Below are 17,896 nucleotides of genomic sequence, written 5' to 3'. Positions count from 1 at the left end.
TTTTAGTTCACATTCTTACATTAATATTTTTTTGGGGAAAAAAGATCCACCACACATAGAAAGTGTGTTAAAAGGCGAAATAAGTCAACACACACACTTCTATTCGACCAAAAGAAAAATGCAGAAAAAACTAAGAATTTAAGTCCATAACTTTGTTACCCTGTATGCTTTTAGTTGGCAACTTTTTATATTGGTCAATGAAATTAGTAACAGAATCACCATCTATGTATACAGTGGGGTCTAAATGTCTGAGACCACTAGTAAAAAGTGATGCTTCTATATTGAGAAGAGATCCAGCCCTCATAGAAAGTGCATGAGAAGGTGAAAGAAGTGAACTCATACTCTATAAATTGTTTCATTGTTTAAGTGTCTTCCCCTACAGCATGGTAGAATGCACAGGTTGTCATTCTATGATAAACATACTGGAATCCTTTTTCACTTAGACTGAAACACCTATGATCTATGCTACTTCTATGTCACTATGATGAAGTTAAGCAGAAGATGAATAATAATAGTGAGTAAAAGATCCTAATAAAACACAGTTTTTAATCACAACACACTAAACAAAGTATCACAATATTATAATATCTTGGCCAAGATATCGATATAATATTGTTTTGCCAATTCCCTGCTGTTTCTAACTCCTTAGTAGCATCATGCAAAATGTTATAAAACTAAACTTTTCTAGTGTTATCCCTTTAAATTTAGGAGGGGCATTTGGCATGCTTCATTTATTAAATTAGATTATGCTCATGAAACAGCAGAACTTAAATGGTTTTGACCCTAACACCATAATTAATGAAGGTTTTTTTATAGGAACAGATGTTTAATTCATGCAACTCCATTCAGATGTTTTAAATTCACCAAGACATTTAAAATGATGGAGACGGAAAGATTTATGTGCACAAATCATGTTATTTTGTGACTATGCTACTGCATAACAAGACTTGGACAAACATATTCATGCAAGTTTGATGTAAGCTTGAATACATATTTCAAAGATACATTACTCAGAGGCCAGGGAAGTCAGTTGTCCCTTTGGGAGGCTTACAGAGCTCTTTGAAATCCTGCACAGGTATGCTTTGTTTTGTGAAGCCAAGCAAAAAAAATCTGTGACTTAAACATAAATATGGCATTTCACACAATGTGAGGTTTCCAATGCAATGTTTGAATTTTGTATTTGCGGGCCACAGGAACTTTGACAAAGCAAAGCTGAATAAAATTTCACAGTAGTACGTTGTCACAAGGGATATATATTAGTAACTATATATCACAATATTGCACAAATATGTTTTCTCAAGCAGTGATATTGGTTTCAGACACCTAGTTCAAAACCCTCTTAAATTAGAATTTTTTTGTGAATTCAATTCACCTAACTAAAATCTCAATATCATCATATTTTTGCTATAGATGTTGGATAAACAAGTGAACACAATAAAACCACACTGGCATTCATTCAGGCAAGGGTCAAATATATAATGAAGGTACATTTTAACCAAAAGGTTGAAATGTATTTTCAGGACAACAGTGTTTATCATATGTAAGGTCAGAATTGTCACATGTGTTTTTAAATGCATACAATTTAAAGTATTAATTACAATATTTATTGATTTATTTGTTTGTTACCTTTTACATTTTTGCTGTTTCATATGTTTTTTTTAAATAATATAATACGTCGTTTTAATAGTATGTTCCATTTGCCCCATACAAACTTGCCCCATATAGTGTGACAACGTGCCCCACTATTACTTTAAGGCATGTGCCTATGAAGTTGACTTGCAATAATGAGCCTACCCTAAAAAATATTCACTAGAGTAAAATATGTGACAACTAGCCCTGGTCTGTCCTATACTGTGTGTGTGTGCCTGTGTGTTAGGGCGAAAGAGAGAGTGAGAGATGGAAAGATAACAGTAATGATATGGCACCGCTCCAGCCTGTGAAGGCCATTAAAGTGTGATTCATGTTGCCATGTCCTTTAATGACATCTCCAGTTAGTCATCAATAAAGTAAGACAGATGTAGGATGAAGATGGAGCATTTTGATGGGTGAGGGGTGGGGGGCTCGAATGTCCTCTGTCCTCCCATTGCAGCCACACACTGATTCATGAAAAACTATACACACACTCATGTTTTTTGCTTGTCTGTGTGTATATGTGGACCGCCCCCCAAAAGTGTCTAGGAAACATGGTGCTGTATCTGGCCCATCTTGCACTCTATGACTAATGGCGGACTAAGTGTTAAGGTGCTTTTACTCAGTTAAATGTCCCAAGTGCCATGCTTCAAAATGTCAAAGTATTAGATCGGTGACCTTGGCGGTATATTATGAGCACTCAGAAAGTTTTATATAAAATATTTACCATCCAAAAATCTGCTTTCATGGCCTAAACAGAGTGATCATTTAAACTTTTTTTGACAGTGCTATCGATCATTGTTCCAGAAAAAAAAACATGTTTTTACTGCCCGCTTAATATTTGTTATGTGGTATAAATGTTTGCTTGTTTCCTGGCCCTTAAGGCACAGATCATCAGCAAATGGGACATGTGCTTGTTTTTTGCTAATGGGTAGTTTAAAGATCTTTCCTCCTTGTTTTTACAGGTTATCCGGAATGAATGTCCCATCTCCTATTGTTAGCAACAAGAACTGGCTGAGGTTACACTTTGTTACTGATAGCAACCATCGATACAAAGGTTTTAGTGCCCATTATCAAGGTAAGCTGCTCGCTTTGTCGTTTCAAATGCATGTTTTTCATGGCTAATTCTGCTCATGTGAACACTGTAGTGAAAGTGTATAATTTGTTCCTATTTGGATAATTCATTATACAATTAATGAGTATTTTGTTGCATTAAAAGTGCAAAAAAGAAAAAAAAAAAAAAAGAAAAAAGAAAAAGAATGTAATTTCCACTGAGATTTTGGGTTAAATAAGTTGTGAAAGCATTAACATTTTTTCCAGATTTCTAGTTAATGCAAGCATAAGAATGTTGATTTTCTTCAGCACACCCAGCTATATTTGCAATAACTTTCAAAGTTAAAATCTGAAAAAAGTGTTGTTTTTGTTGCCCATGCTTGATTGCCTCTTTCCTTTTTGTTGAATTGTTTTGGTTTGTGTTGTTTCTCCAAACTAACTCATATTTCAACAACAAATCTTTTTTTTTTTTCTTTTTTTTTTTGGAAGTAGCTATCTTTTTGTTTCTCTCATACAAAAGGAAAACGGCAACTTAATATAATGGTGAGGGTAGAGAGAAAGAAAATGACAACGAAAATCAAGCTGCTTTTAAGTTTTATGCTTTGACAGGTCATCCATAGTCATAATTTTCTCATGTGCTTGGCTGCGAACTGTGTTTGTGAGCTACTTACACACATTTACCATAAACAAAATTCTAGTATCTACACTTCCATTGTTCTATAGCAGTTCTATAGAGATCTGGAGTGAAATATGAAATTGTTTGCCACCCTTATATATGCATACTATAATCTTACTTATATATATATATATATAACAAGTTGAGTGTTGTATAATGCTGTTTTATACACTTAGTCCTTGTGCTAAAATCAGGTCTTTTCTAGGTAAGATCATTTTTTTTTGGCCTTAAAGGGATAGTTCACCCCCCCCCCCCCCCAAAAAAAATAAATAAATTATTTACTCACCCTCATGTAGTTCCAAACCCGTATGCATTTCTTCCTTCCGCGGAACACAAAAGGGGAATTTTTTAATAATTTTGACATGTTTTATCTGTTTTTCTGTACAATAAAAATTAATGGGGACTGGGGCATCTCACAGTCCCTAACATATTGCCTAAATCTCCTTTTATGAAAATGTATTTCTGCTCGTCCATCCTTTTCTTTAAAAAAGCAAAAGTTGAGGTTACAGTGAGGCACTTACAATGGAAGTGAATGTGGCCAATGGAAGTGAATGTTGCCAATTTTTGGAGACCTTAAACACAGAAATGTGAAGCTTGTCATTTTATAAAAGTACTTAGATTAATTCTTCTGTTACATCTCGTGTATTATTTGATCTGTAAAGTTGTTTAAATTTTAATTTTTAAAGTTTAGGGTTTGTTGACATTATATCATCATGGCAACGAAGTTGTAAAATTGGCTATAACTTTACACAGAAAAGGTTAGTAAGTATTTTTATCATGCAAAAATCATGTTAACATGCACACTGTTTATGTCTTGTGGCTATACTTTTGACAGTGAGTATTTTAACATTAAAAAATAGGTCCTTTCATTGTAAGTGCCTCACTGGAACCCAGATTTTTGCTTTTTTTTTAAAGAAAAGGAGGGACGAGTCAAAATGATGTTTTGTGGGAATCAACATTATGCCACAAATGCTGTCGATTGAGCTAAACTTGTATTGAACACAGAATGCTCCTTTAAGTTTTAAACACCTCTTCTTTACAAGGATACACATGATATGATTTGGAATCTGGTGCTGTTTCTACATCTTAAATTCACATGTCAATATGCATGTGGCTTTATAGACCTTGTGCTATGATCATCCAGGTTAGAGTGACATGCTGTGAGGAACTTCAGAGGCTTTTGTAAGATCAAGTATGTTTCCATGTACGTTCCTCTAAATATACTGTACATGCATTCATCATAGATAAATGAAAATGTGAGCAGAATTTGAAGATAGGGTTGGATTTGTTTGTAAAATCCGAGATTAGAAGCTCGCTGCATTAAACTGGACTGGCATAATTTCTGACTTTTGAAATAGCAGGTACACACTGAACCACCAGGACAAGTGGCCAGGTGCAAAAAGCAACATCTACATGGCGCTTCAGGACATAGCCCAGCAAAATCCAATTTATCCCACTGAATCATCTGAAAGAGATGCCATCAAAATGGAAGTTCATTCCATTTTGGCCCACTCTGCCCTTATTCACATTAACCAGCTGTTGCTGCTTCAGGATGCCAGTTGATGGAAACGCTCATCTGCAGAAAATAAAGCTGTTACTGGCAGGGTTGTTTGGCTTCAATAGATACAGCCTCCTCATCAGGCCTTCCTCTGAGTGCAGCCCATTGGGGTGTTTGAAAGGCCAGGAGTGCAGGTTGAAAATGTTTTGCTGATTATTGGTTCTGAACAAGTTGGATGGTTGGTTGGATGGCGTTATTAATCTGACACCATAAAACTAATCAGACTCTGAAAAAAATTATATTACCAAAATAATGTTTTCTGTTTTTGAAGGAAATGTTTTTTCTAGAAAGATTTAATCAAATATTCAATATGGAAATATGGCACCAGAAGCATAACAGGCCATATCACAATTTATGCAATTATGAGTCAGAGCTCCATGACTGTAAAACAGAGTGAGTCAGAGATGTAAGTTACCATTTAAAATCCAGCTTTAACAAAACCTTTATAAAAATTAGGGGTGGACATATGACCAAAATCTAATTTGATCCTTTAATTCATTATATATAAGTTTAAAGATCATGGTATTTATCATGACATAGTTATTTTTGCTGGAAATTTAACGACTGGTTGATGGTTTATATATTTAATAATCATGAGGTACTGCAATGTCTATTTTGGGGATTATCTAGTGAATTAAATACTTAATTAAAAGTACTTAATCTGATTTTATATTTTTTTTATATAATCACTTTTTATTTGGAACTTGATAGACACAAACCAAAAGATAAGATTTATAACAAATGAATAAGTCAGTGCAGAAACTAGCTTCACATTTTGTAACACTTGAGTTAAACTAAAGCACCCAGTGCCATTTTTTTAGCTCAGCGAGTAAAGACGCTGACTACCACCCCTGGAGTCACGAGTTCGAATCCAGGGCGTGCTGAGTGACTCCAGCCAGGTCTCCTAAGCAACCAAATTGGCCCAGTTGCTAGGGAGGGTAGAGTCACATGGGGTTACCTCCTCGTGGTCGCTATAATGTGGTTCGTTCTCTGTGGGGCACGTGGTGAGTTGTGCGTGGATGCCACAGAGAATAGCGTGAAGCCTCCACATACGCTATGTCTCCGTGGTAACGCGCTCAACAAGCCACATGATAAGATGCATAGGTTGATGGTCTCAAACGCGGAGGCAACTGAGATTCGTCCCCTGCCACCCAGATTGAGGCGAGTCACTACGCCATCACGAGGACTTAGAGCGCATTGGGAACTGGGCATTCCAAATTGGGGAGAAAAGGGGAGAAGAAAAAAGGAGTATCTGTAAGAAAAAAAAAAAAAAAAAACGGGAGTTTACGTGATCCACCTCAGATGCGTTTTGATAAAGTAGAACTGCCTACTAGTTACCAACAGTATAGCAACTTGGTGACCCCCTTGCTGTCAAGTTGAACACACCTTTAACCATGTTCACCATATTTCTAACCATAATGTTAGCTAAGAAATTAAATCAAACATGACAGGAACATCTTTTAAGTTACAACAAATTATGTGGTGGATCAAACCTGATACCAGCTTTCAGTGTGCATTTTGAAAGTCAATCTGTCTTGTAGCTGTGCTTGTTACCCCTTCATTTTCTCCCTTAACTCTACAAAAGCAAGAACAAAATGCTTCATTGTGTTAAGGATAAGACACGATTCAAGCGATAAGACATGATTCAAACTTCAAGGCAACTAAATAAACAAAGAAGATTGCATATATAAATGTTTGTGGTGTCAAATTCAAAAGCAAACCTCTCCCTCAAACCTAAGTCACTTGGAGGTGAACATGATAATGAAGAATAATCCAAGATAAGTAATGTAAACTAGGGCAAAGAGTCTGGCATAGATCCAAGGAGCCAGCTTTCATAACATCATAAGAATTGCAAATGTGCAATGCCATTCTTATATCAAACTCAATCTTGTAGCTTTTGATGACACAGCAAGCAATTTGCAACATTTCTCGCTCACTTTTCTGAGTAGGCCAGTTAGAAATAGAACTCAAAATCTGTATATGGCCACAGGTCCTCCGTCATGCCGTCGCATTCCCTCGAGTTTATGCCACATCTAATAAAGTGCTCCTTTGATGGTCACTCCCACCACCGTCTGCTTAAACTGGGAGCAAGATTGTGGATGCATGTTCGTAGTGGATTCAGAATTTGCCTGGGGGAGTAATTACTTGGCTGGACTCCACTATGTCTCTGTCAAAACATGATTCCTCAAGAATTTTCTTGAATTTTAATGCCATTAGTGTCTATAATAGAGACAATGCTCCATGCTATTGCCTGCTGTGCTTATGTTGTGTAGTTTCAATGTCCTCTAAAAGTCAAACAAGTGTAAGATTATGCTTTGCTCTTTGCTGGAACAAGGAATTGGATAAGTGGAATAAATCTTTAAAATCAAATATGCTTATACTGCTTTTAATGACAATCAATTGGTTGTCTCATTTTCTGATTTTTTTCTTGCTATAAAACCATCAGGCCTTGATATAACATTTCTACCTCTAAAATAATAGATTTCAGACTCTGGCTTTAAGCAGACTCTGGGCATTAAGGCCTTAGGCAAAAGCAAGATGACATGTGAATCATGTAGTTGAAACACACACCAATGTCTCAATTTTAAGTAAGGGCAGCAGTGTAGAATTACAGAACCTTCTAATAAATATTGCCGAAATAGTGCCGAAATCCTTGCAAGGCAACACTGGATTGATATTTTTCAAACATTGTAATTTTACAGTGTTTGCAAGGCAGTTCTAAATTGATATTCTTGTGCAGTATTTTTTATTATTATTTTTTGTCAAATTTATACTATTTAAGAAATGTAAATTTAAAGAAATGTTTGGTTCAATTAATGTTAAGCTCAATCGACAGAATTTGTGGCATAATATTGATTACCGAGAAGAAGAAAAAAAGACCCGTCCCTTGTTTATTTACCAAAAAACAGATTGGTGTTTACAGTAATTCACTTACAATGGAAGTGAATGGGGCCAATCCATAAACATTAATATTGTTTCACAAGTATAGCCACAAGACCTAAACATTTTACAAGTTAACATGATTTTAGTGTGATAAAATTAGTGAAATAGTGCATTCAGAAAGTATTCAGACCCCTTCATTTTTTATGTTGCAACTTTTTTCTTAAATGCTTTAAGTTATTATTTTTTCACATCAACCTACACTCCATACCCCATAATGACAAAGCAAAACCCAGATTTTTGATAACTTTGCAAATTTATTAAAATGAAAAACTGAAATATCACATTGACATAAGTATTCAGACCAGAGCCCGGACTTGAACCCAATCAAACATCTCTGGAGAGACCTGAAAATGGCTGTCCACTGACGGTCCCCATCCAACCTGACAGAGCTTGAGAAGATCTGCAGAGAAGAATAGCAGAATATCCCAAAATCCAGGTGTGCAAAGCTTGTTGCATCATACCCAAAAAGAATTGAGGCTGTAATCGCTGCCAAAGGTGCTTCAACTAAGTACTGAGTTAAGGGTCTGAATACTTATGTCAATGTGATATTTCAGTTTTTTATTTTTAATACATTTGCAAAGTTATCAAAAATCTGGTTTTTGCTTTGTCATTATGGTGTATGGAGTGTATATTGATGTGAAAAAAGTAATAATTTAAAGCATTTTAGCATAAGGGTGCAACATAACAAAATGTGAAAAAATGAAGGGGTCTGAATACTTTCTGACTGCACTGTATGTCCATTATTACAACTCTGTTGCAATGATGACGTAAGCAATTTTATCACACAAAAATCATGTTAAAGAATATTCTGGGTTCAAAAGTTAATCTCATTCGACAGCATTTGTGGCATAATGTAGATTACCTCAAATTAAGGTTTCAGTGAGGCACTTACCATAAGGAAGTGAATGGGGCCAATTTTTGGTGGGTTTAAAGGCACAAATGTGAAGCTTAAAATTTTATAAAATCACTTAAGTAAATTTTTCTGTTAAAACCTGTGTATTTGAGTTGTAAAGTTGTTTAAATCGTAATTTTTATGGTCGTTTTAGTGTTTAGGGTTTACAGAGTTACGACAATGAAGTGGTATAATTGGATATAACTTTACACAGAAAAAGTTAGAAAGCGATTTTATAACACTAAAATCATGCTATTATGCATATTGTTTATGTCTTGTGGCAATATTTTTTAAACTGAGTTTTTTTAATGTTTATGGATTGGCCCCATTCACTTCCATTGTAAGTGACTCACTAAAACCTTTGATTTTTGAAGTTGAAATACGTTTTTTTGGTAATCAACATTACGCCACAAATCCTGTTGATTGAGCTTGACTTGTATTTAATGCAGAATGCTCCTTTAAAGTTTACGCGGACAGAATGTTCAGCATTCAAAATTTAACCAAAAGCATTGACACATAATCTTATAATATTTGCATACTGATATCCGATTGGTCTTTTTTCTTGCATCTGTTTGCTTATGGAATTGTAATTGGTCAATTTACTCTGAACCAATGCCTAAAACCTAAAATTACCTAAAACTTTAATAGGTACTAAAAATAATCCTTAAATATTTTGAAGTCAAATCTATTTTGGAATTTACCCTTCCTGAGTCCAGTTTATCCAACCTAACAGTGTATTTATCGGTACTTATTACTCTCTAATATGTGGTGAGATGGTGCTAATTATTAGGCATTATAACTGTATTTTACTACACATTTTTTTTTTATCTTTAATTATTTTATTACCAATTATGCTGGCCATTAGAACATTGCAGTTGTCTAATTAACATGTTTGACAAGACTTAATAAGCATGAAGAGGCTCTCCAAACAGAATAATTTAGGAGAACAGCAGGAAATCACATGTTCTGAATGATAGTAAAGAGTGAAAATAAAACCATGTCTTGGCTGCAGAATTATTAATTCTTTATACATTTGTGATGCATAAATTAATGGGGGTTCCATAACCAATGGTCACAATATACCATTATCAAAGCTGGCAGTGGATCAACTTTACTAGTCGGCTGTGTTTATTAGGGATACATTAGAGCTACATACTATAGGTTATATGTTATACTTTCCTTTTTCTTTTTTTTTTTCTTTTTTTTTTTGTAGAGGATGTTCACAGAAATTAACATCAAATGTTACCCTTGGTCAACAGTGTCTCATCAAACTGCACAATTTAAGAAACATAAGAATTAATTTAACCTTGTAGATCACTGATATATTTCTTCCCTCTTGAATGACTCGAGAGAGCTGTGAAGAACTGTAAAATATAAACTTTTATTGTGAACAAGTTTTCTGCTTTCAGGGGTCAGTAAGACCATTCTCTGGCCACAGCTTGTATTCCCATGACAACCACAATGGATATTAGACACCCCCTCACAGAATATAGACTCCATTAAAGAAAATGCGATCCACTACTCATTGATAATGCTGAGATTTGGTAAGCGACTGCGTCCTTAGGGGTATATAAGTCTTTAAAGGGTAAACATTTCCAGGAGATAGATTATATATATATATATATATATATATATATATATATATATGTAGCCCTAATGGATCTCAATGTTGCCATTACTTTTAGACAAGAGTGCCACACTTGGCTCAGAAGAGAAAAAATATCCAGGAGTTATGTTTGAATTCACTCAGGAAGGCTTTCAGATTAAATAATGGGCTGTGCTTGCCCAAAAGTTGATATGTACTTAAAGTATTATTACTTCTCATCTGTTCATCAGTTCTATTTACTGTTTGGTTAAAGATGGTTGTTTAATGATAAGGTGCCTTAGCACATTAAGTAGTGAATTAAAATGTTAATATTAGGGCTGTCAATTGATTAAAACAAATTAATCACAATTAATTGCATATCTAAATATTTGCAGAGAAAGGCCCTCAAATAACTAACAATAATCCAGTATATAATGATTAAATCATTTTAAATATTTATTCAAATAATTAAACATTAATTAAACAATCAAAAAGTGGCTTTAGAAGGCAAAATATTGTTTATTTCCATATTATTGAACACAAGCCTATCATTGACCAACAGTACATAGCAATCCATTTTGCAATTGAATTTGTACATTTTTCCGAGATAGATTTATTATAAGGGCTTTTCTACACGTGTCAGACAAATGCTTCAGGAGCATCTCCCTTTGGTTGCGTTGCGTCATAAACACCACGTTTTTAGGTCCCAGTGTCAAGATAAACATAGTTTGAAACTTAGCAAAACACGTCTCAGGATAGCTTCATTTAGAATTGCGCACCGTCTAGCTTTGTTTGAACGCAAGAATGCGTCTGTTCTCATGTTGTGCTGTTGCAAGTGTTAAGCAAGCCTGAGTGTGCTGTCTGTACAGCTTGAATTGCTCTAAGGTATATTTCTTATTACGGTCCGGGGGCATGATTAATTATGTTTTTTTTAATACGTTATTTTGTATATAATTAATCACATTGAATTAACATGTTAAATCGACAGCCCTATTTAAAATATTTTTCTAAAACATCTGCAACAAACTGTAAAATGCATTTAAAGAAATAGTATACCCAAAATTGAGAATTCTGTCATTATTCTAAACCTGTATTACTTTCGTCCTTCCGTGGAACACAAAATACATTTTGAAGACTGTGCTGGTCCCTCTTTTCCATGCAATTATAAAGAATGGGGACTGGAGGTCCTTTTTGAAGCTTGAAAGCTCCAGTCCCCATTAATTGTATTTGCATTGAAAGAGCGACTGGCACAGTCTCCAGAATGTGTCCTTATGTGTTTCACTGATGGAAGAAAGTCTTTAGGTGAAAAAACAATGACATAATTTTCATTTTTGGGTGAAATATTATTTTAAGTGAACTTATCAGAATGTGTGAAAAAAAAAAAAAAAACAGTATGGCCATATTTCTGGTATTATTGGTTTAACTGAGATTTTATGTAATGGTGCTTTCACATGCCTGACAGTAAGAAGGTGAAGGTCAATTTTATGGCAGAAAAATATGATGGTATCACTGTTTCCCTTCCGATAACAAATGGTTCACAGGATCCATGCTTGACTTTGTTCCAGCTAATAATCTGATGTCTGAAAACAATTACTGTAATCTATCCTTGACTAGATGGACATGAGGATAGGTTTCCAAGGAACTTAGCAGAGAGATAAGGTGGAAATGCACAGACATGTCTAAGATCCCATCAAAGATGCCCAGGAGAGTTAAAGCAAACTGACATTCAGCTGAAGGTGCAATGGACTTCTTTATATTATTTTCTTAATTTGAAAATGCAATTAATTTTCCACACTGCAAAAATTATTTCCTTAATCTTTTTTTTTTTTTCAGTAATAAGATCATAAGCATCCTTAAAACCAGATAAATTTACTTGAGAAGCAAATGGCATAAGGTATTAAGATATTAAGAAGCTTGTAGAGAATATATCTTGAATTAAGTTTAATTCTTTCAGCCTGTTTTAACTATAAATCTACAAAATTTACTGTTTAGTGGTTTATGGTTGAACAAGAAAAAAAAAACATTTGCCAGTGGGATAAGAATTTTTTTTAATTCAAGAGATACACCGATCAGCCACAACATTAAAACCACCTACCTAATATTGTGTAGGTCCCCCTCGTGCCAAAACAGTGTCAACCCGCATCTCAGAATAGCATTCTGGCTCCAACAATCATGGTTCAAATCACTGAGATCATATTTTTCCCCATTCTGATGGTTGATGTGAACATTAACTGAAGCTCCTGACCCATATAGGCATGATTTTATGCACTGCACTGCTGCTACATGATTGAATGATTAGATAATCGCATGGATGATTGTTGGTGCCAGACGGGCTGGTTTGAGTATTTCTGTAACTGCTGATCTCCTGGGATTTTCACAAACAACAGTCTCTAGAATTTACTTCGAATGGTGCCAAAAACAAAAAAACATACAGTGAATGGCAGTTCTGCAGATTGGAAACGCCTTGTTGATGAAAGAGTTCAACAGAGAATGGCCAGACTGGTTTGAACTGACAAAGTCTATGGTAACTCAGATAACCACTCTGTACAATTGTGGTGAGAAGAATAGCATCTCAGAATGCTATTCTGAGATGCGGGTTGGCGCTGTTTTGATGGCACAAAGGGGACCTACACAATATTTGGCAGGTGGTTTTAATGTTGTGGCTGATCAGTGTACATGTATTCTCTGAAGCAAGTCTTAATATCTTATGCAATTTTGCTTCTCAAGTAAATGTATCTTGTTTTAAATTAAGGTTGCTTAGATATCAGATTTAACAAAAGAAAAAGAAAAAATATTGATTAAAGGTATAGTTTACCCAAAAAGATAGTTCCTTTATCATTTCCTTACCCTTATGCCATCTCAAACACGCATAACTTTTTTTTTTTTTTTCTGCAGAACACAAAGATATTTTGAAGGTTATATGATGTCTGTTTGTCCATACAATGCAAGTCAATGGGGGCCAACAATTTTAAGCTCCATTAAGGACATAAAGGCTGCATTGTAATGAAGCTTCCATAGTCAGAGGAATGAATTCAGTGTAGCCTACTGGTGACTCGCAAACTGCTGTGAGATGTACTGTTGACGTGAGAGCTGCTGTCCCTGGATCAGTGTACTGTTGACTCACGAACTGCTGTGAGATGTACTGTTGACGCGAGAGCTGCTGTCCCGGATCAGTGTACCGTTGACTCGCGAACTGCTGTCTCCGGATCAGTGTACTGTTAACTCGAGAGCTGCTGTACCCGGATCAGTGTACTGTTGACTCGTGAACTCCTGCAAACAACTCAATGGACTGTTGACTCGAGAGCTGTTGTCTCTGGATCAGTGTACTGTTGACTTGAGAGCCGCTGTCCCCAGATCAGTGTACTGTTCACTCGAGAGCTGCAGAGTGGATCATCTTCATATGTTGATAAAACGGTAATACAAGCAAGTCATAAACATATTTCCAGTATGTTTTATTTGTTATACTTTCTGCTGTTCAGACATTTCGCCCCTTAATCACATGCATGCTCAATGTCAGCAGCTCATCGGTTCTCAGTATGTCGGACACCGAAAGAGGCGATTATCAGTTTAGTGTACTGTTGACTCGAGAACTATTACGAGCAGAGCGTTCAGTCCGATTTGTGAACTAGTTGAAGCGGTTCATTGCAAAGACGAGTTAGGAAAAGCAGATATCACCAGTTCTAGTATCATATTACTCCCGGTTATCGGCTAATTTAGAGTCAGAGTGTCATGCACGTCCAAGAGACAGGTTAAGATAGAGTAACTTGTGGATGAGTGTTGTCTCGAGACGTGAACTATTTCAAACAATTCAGTCTGATTTGGTGAACTGGTTCACTCGTTCACTAAAAAGAACTGATTCAAAAGAATGATTGGTTCATGAACTGGACATCACTAGCACAAATGTGCAGTAATTAGGAGCAGGTGATCTAATAACTGGCACAGCTGAGGGAGGAAATAAGGGTGTCACATGCATAAAGGTAATCTATGCAAGTCAAGTGGTTTAATCTACGTCTTCTGAAGCGATACGATCGGTATTAGGTAAAAAAACAGACCAAGATGTAACTCCTCCTTCACTATAAATCTTGTCATCTGCAATCTAATTGGCAATCATGATTTGAAGCTAGATTACACTTCCTCGCGCTTGTAGCACGCGTAAGCAGAGCATAAGTCATAAGGGTTAGTAATTGATAAGAGTTTATTTAAGATTTTGTTTGGGTGAACTATTCCTTTCAGATTTTTTTTTTTTTTTTTTTTTTGAAGTGCGGTATTAAAACTGTCGTGTATTCTACCTAAAGTAGGATTTATGATCCTCTGGCTTATTAACTGGCAGTTCAGTGCTGTAAATAACTTGAGGAAAGTTTGAGGGTTGAATATTAATAGACAGTAATTAAGGAAAGCCCAGTCTTTATTGCTAATATAGTAAACTTGGCAAAATGGAATGCAAAATAGCTTATATTTTACAGCTCATCAATACATGAAAGTAACTGAAACTAACAGATATCTAGTGTACATGTGTGCATGTGCAATACACAGTCTGAAGGCTGCTTCACACTGCCACAACACCAACATTTACATTTTGAAGTTGGATGTTGGATTTGTTAGGAAATATAATTTTGAGAATTAATTAGCTGAATTGATGTTTAGAAAAAGAAAAAAAGTTTTTGATATTTTATATACAACTCATAGGTTCTTTACTCAACTCCAGTGATTCCATACAGTATAGACTAGAACATTTTCACCTGTATGCAAAAATAACTATAAAAGGTTCTTTTAAAGGAACACTTAGGTTCTGTATAATGTATTTTAGTGGTACTAAATATGAAATGATTGATATGATTCTTTAAGGCTCCATTTAGAATAGAGTAAAAGAGTGCAGATAGCTGATGTTGCATGGTTGTGAATTGAAATTAATTTGTTTGTGTTTTTTATGTTTTCTAGTGCTTTTATAGTCTAAAATTACAGTAGCATTACTGATGGCTCAGGACATTTTTATGACATTTGAGATACATACCCAAGATAAGATAAGCAAATTACTTGAGATAGCAAAGCTGACATAACTGATTGAACGAAATGCTGAAACATAATTTGGGATAATAACCTATGAAAAATGCCATACGTTTTCAAAACATAATTTGTCACCATCATTATGCTATGTAGCCATTTCTGCCACAGTACGGGGAGTCTGCCAACACTTCTGATTAATCACGTCAATGCTTCTACTCAAGTTTAGAATGATAGAACATCTTGGCACGCTATTCTATTGCCATTTGCAAGGAAAAAAAAAATCATTGATTAAAAGGAATGCAATTAAGACTTAATGTCTTAGTTGTTTAATGTTAGATTTATTTTCTTATGCTAGAAAAGATAAGCTTTGCAGCAATTAGTAATGTTTTTTTTTTTTTTTTTTTTTGGAGGGGGGGGGGGGTTGTGCCTAAAGTGGATCTGAATCTTTTAAAAGTGGTTTAATGTCATATCATTTACTAAGGTCAGCAGTCTTATACTTAGTTTTAATGTGTTGTCACTTGCAGAACATCACATTTGTAGCTCTCTCACCAAATGATTTATTCAGCATAAACCTTTTAAGTAAAAGCAGGTGCCAGAGAAAATTTCCATCCACAGAATAATCAACCAAGCCTTTGGATCTGGGTGTGTCTATGTCAACAGCATATTTAAATTTATGTTAAAAAGGTTCATCTGAAGTTTTCAAATGCTGCTACTTAATCAGTTTATCATTTAAAAAACAAATTGTATTTATTATTATTTATTTATGGTGACAGGCCGATCTGATGGGTGGTTAATAGATGTCCTGTACAGAAAGTGAGGTTCCATTACAAGTTTATAGCAAGATTACATGTTCTACCTTATTTTCTGGATAGGAGTGCATTAGGTTTATTAATCACCACTGTAAAAAAGGATCCTTCTGATTCTTTAGGAAGTACTGAATGAACCAGTGTTTCTTAATTCCAGGAGCTGAACTGGATATGGCATAATAGCGCATGATGCTTGCATTAGATTTTGGTGAAATTGCTGCTACTTGTTGACAAAGTGATATTCTTGATGGCAGGTGTATGGACTTCTAAAATTAATTTTGAACAATGACGTTACAAATGTTGGAACTGTGTTTAGTATAACATTATGTAAGGGTGGGCAAACATCTTATTTCATTCATATTCTTAGGTTGTCTAAACTTCTAATTTAGTTTTAAACCCCTTGATATTCTCTTTTCCTTGTCCCATCCATTTCAGTAGAAGGGACACAAACAATTACAGCTTTGTCATGAGATAAACACAGTTTTTCTATGAATATTCATAAAGTTTGATGCCAGTAATATCACAAATGCAGTTTTAAAATGTGAAATAAAGCCTAATGCTGATAGTCCCATGTATTAAATTATAACACAGAAAACTGTGTTAGTTACAGAAAATCAAAGTAATTTCATACTTTTTACATTTATATAACTCACGATTTTGGAGGCTCCAATGTTCGTATCTTTAAAGGAATAGTTCCCCCAAAAAAGAAAATTATATAATTTATTCATGCCGTCCCAGATGTGTAAGACTTTCTTTCTTCAGCAGAACACAAACGAAGATTTTTAGAAGAATATCTCAGCTCTGTAAGTCCATGTACTGCAAGTGAATGGTGACCTAAATTTTGATGCTCAAAAAAGCCCATAAAGGAAGCATGAAAGTAATCCATAAGACTCATGTGGTTTAACCCATGTGTTCTGAAGTGATCTAATAAATTTTGGGTGAGAACAGACCAAAATGTAACTCATTTTTCACTGTAAACATTGCCATTGCAGTCTCTTGGCACGATCACGATTTCAAGCTCAATTACACTTCCTAGTGCTTGATGCATGCTCAGAGCGACAGATGGTGCTAGGAAGTGTAATCGAGGAGACTGCTGAAGTCAAGATTTATAGTGCAAAAGGAGTTATATTTAGCGCTGTTCTAACCCTAAACCAATTGTATCACTTCAAAAGACATTGATTAAACCACTGGATTACTTTTTTTTTTTTTTTTGAGCTTCAAAATTTTGGTTACTATTCAGTTGCACTGTATGGACCTACATAGCTGAGATATTCTTCTAAAAATCATGGTTTGTGTTCTGCAGAAGGAGGAAAGTCGTGCACATCTGGGATGGGATGAGGGTGAGTAAATGATGAGAGAATTTTTATTTTTGGGTGAACTATCCCTTTAACTTGACTCTTACCAATTCTAGTCATTGTTACATTATTCCATCTGATGCAAAAGCCAGGGTTCATTTTCAGGTCAGTTTTCGCATAACTGATGTGATGACCACAGGAATCCTTTCTTTTGCTTTGCATTCATTATGCATTTATTACTTTTTCGGTTTAATGGCATGCACCATTTGCAAAGGGAAAAAGAGGCATTAATGCAAATAAAGCATTTTCCACAATGTTTTCAAATATTCAAAGTGTGCTAATTTTATTATTATTATTATGCTTTTCATTCCCAACAAGACTTCTGTTTGACCTATGGCATGTCGGGTTACCCTTTCACTTGTCTAATTGATTTGCACAAAGGACTGTGCTATTTG

The 17,896-nt window shown here is 35.1% G+C and overlaps 1 protein-coding gene across 1 annotated transcript in view; it reads left to right on the top strand.

Moving 5' to 3' along the window:
- LOC127425389 (CUB and sushi domain-containing protein 3-like) overlaps positions 1 to 17,896 on the top strand; it is a 701,868-nt gene that overhangs the window by 389,467 nt on the left and 294,505 nt on the right. Inside the window, exon 6 of the mRNA XM_051671320.1 lies at positions 2,595 to 2,707. Coding sequence (XP_051527280.1) covers positions 2,595 to 2,707 — 113 coding nt within the window. The remainder of the gene's footprint in view (positions 1 to 2,594; positions 2,708 to 17,896) is intronic.

Source organism: Myxocyprinus asiaticus, chromosome 34 (genome assembly GCF_019703515.2).
Source record: "Myxocyprinus asiaticus isolate MX2 ecotype Aquarium Trade chromosome 34, UBuf_Myxa_2, whole genome shotgun sequence".
Lineage (NCBI taxonomy): Eukaryota > Metazoa > Chordata > Actinopteri > Cypriniformes > Catostomidae > Myxocyprinus > Myxocyprinus asiaticus.
This window is presented reverse-complemented; position numbering and strand designations above follow the sequence as displayed.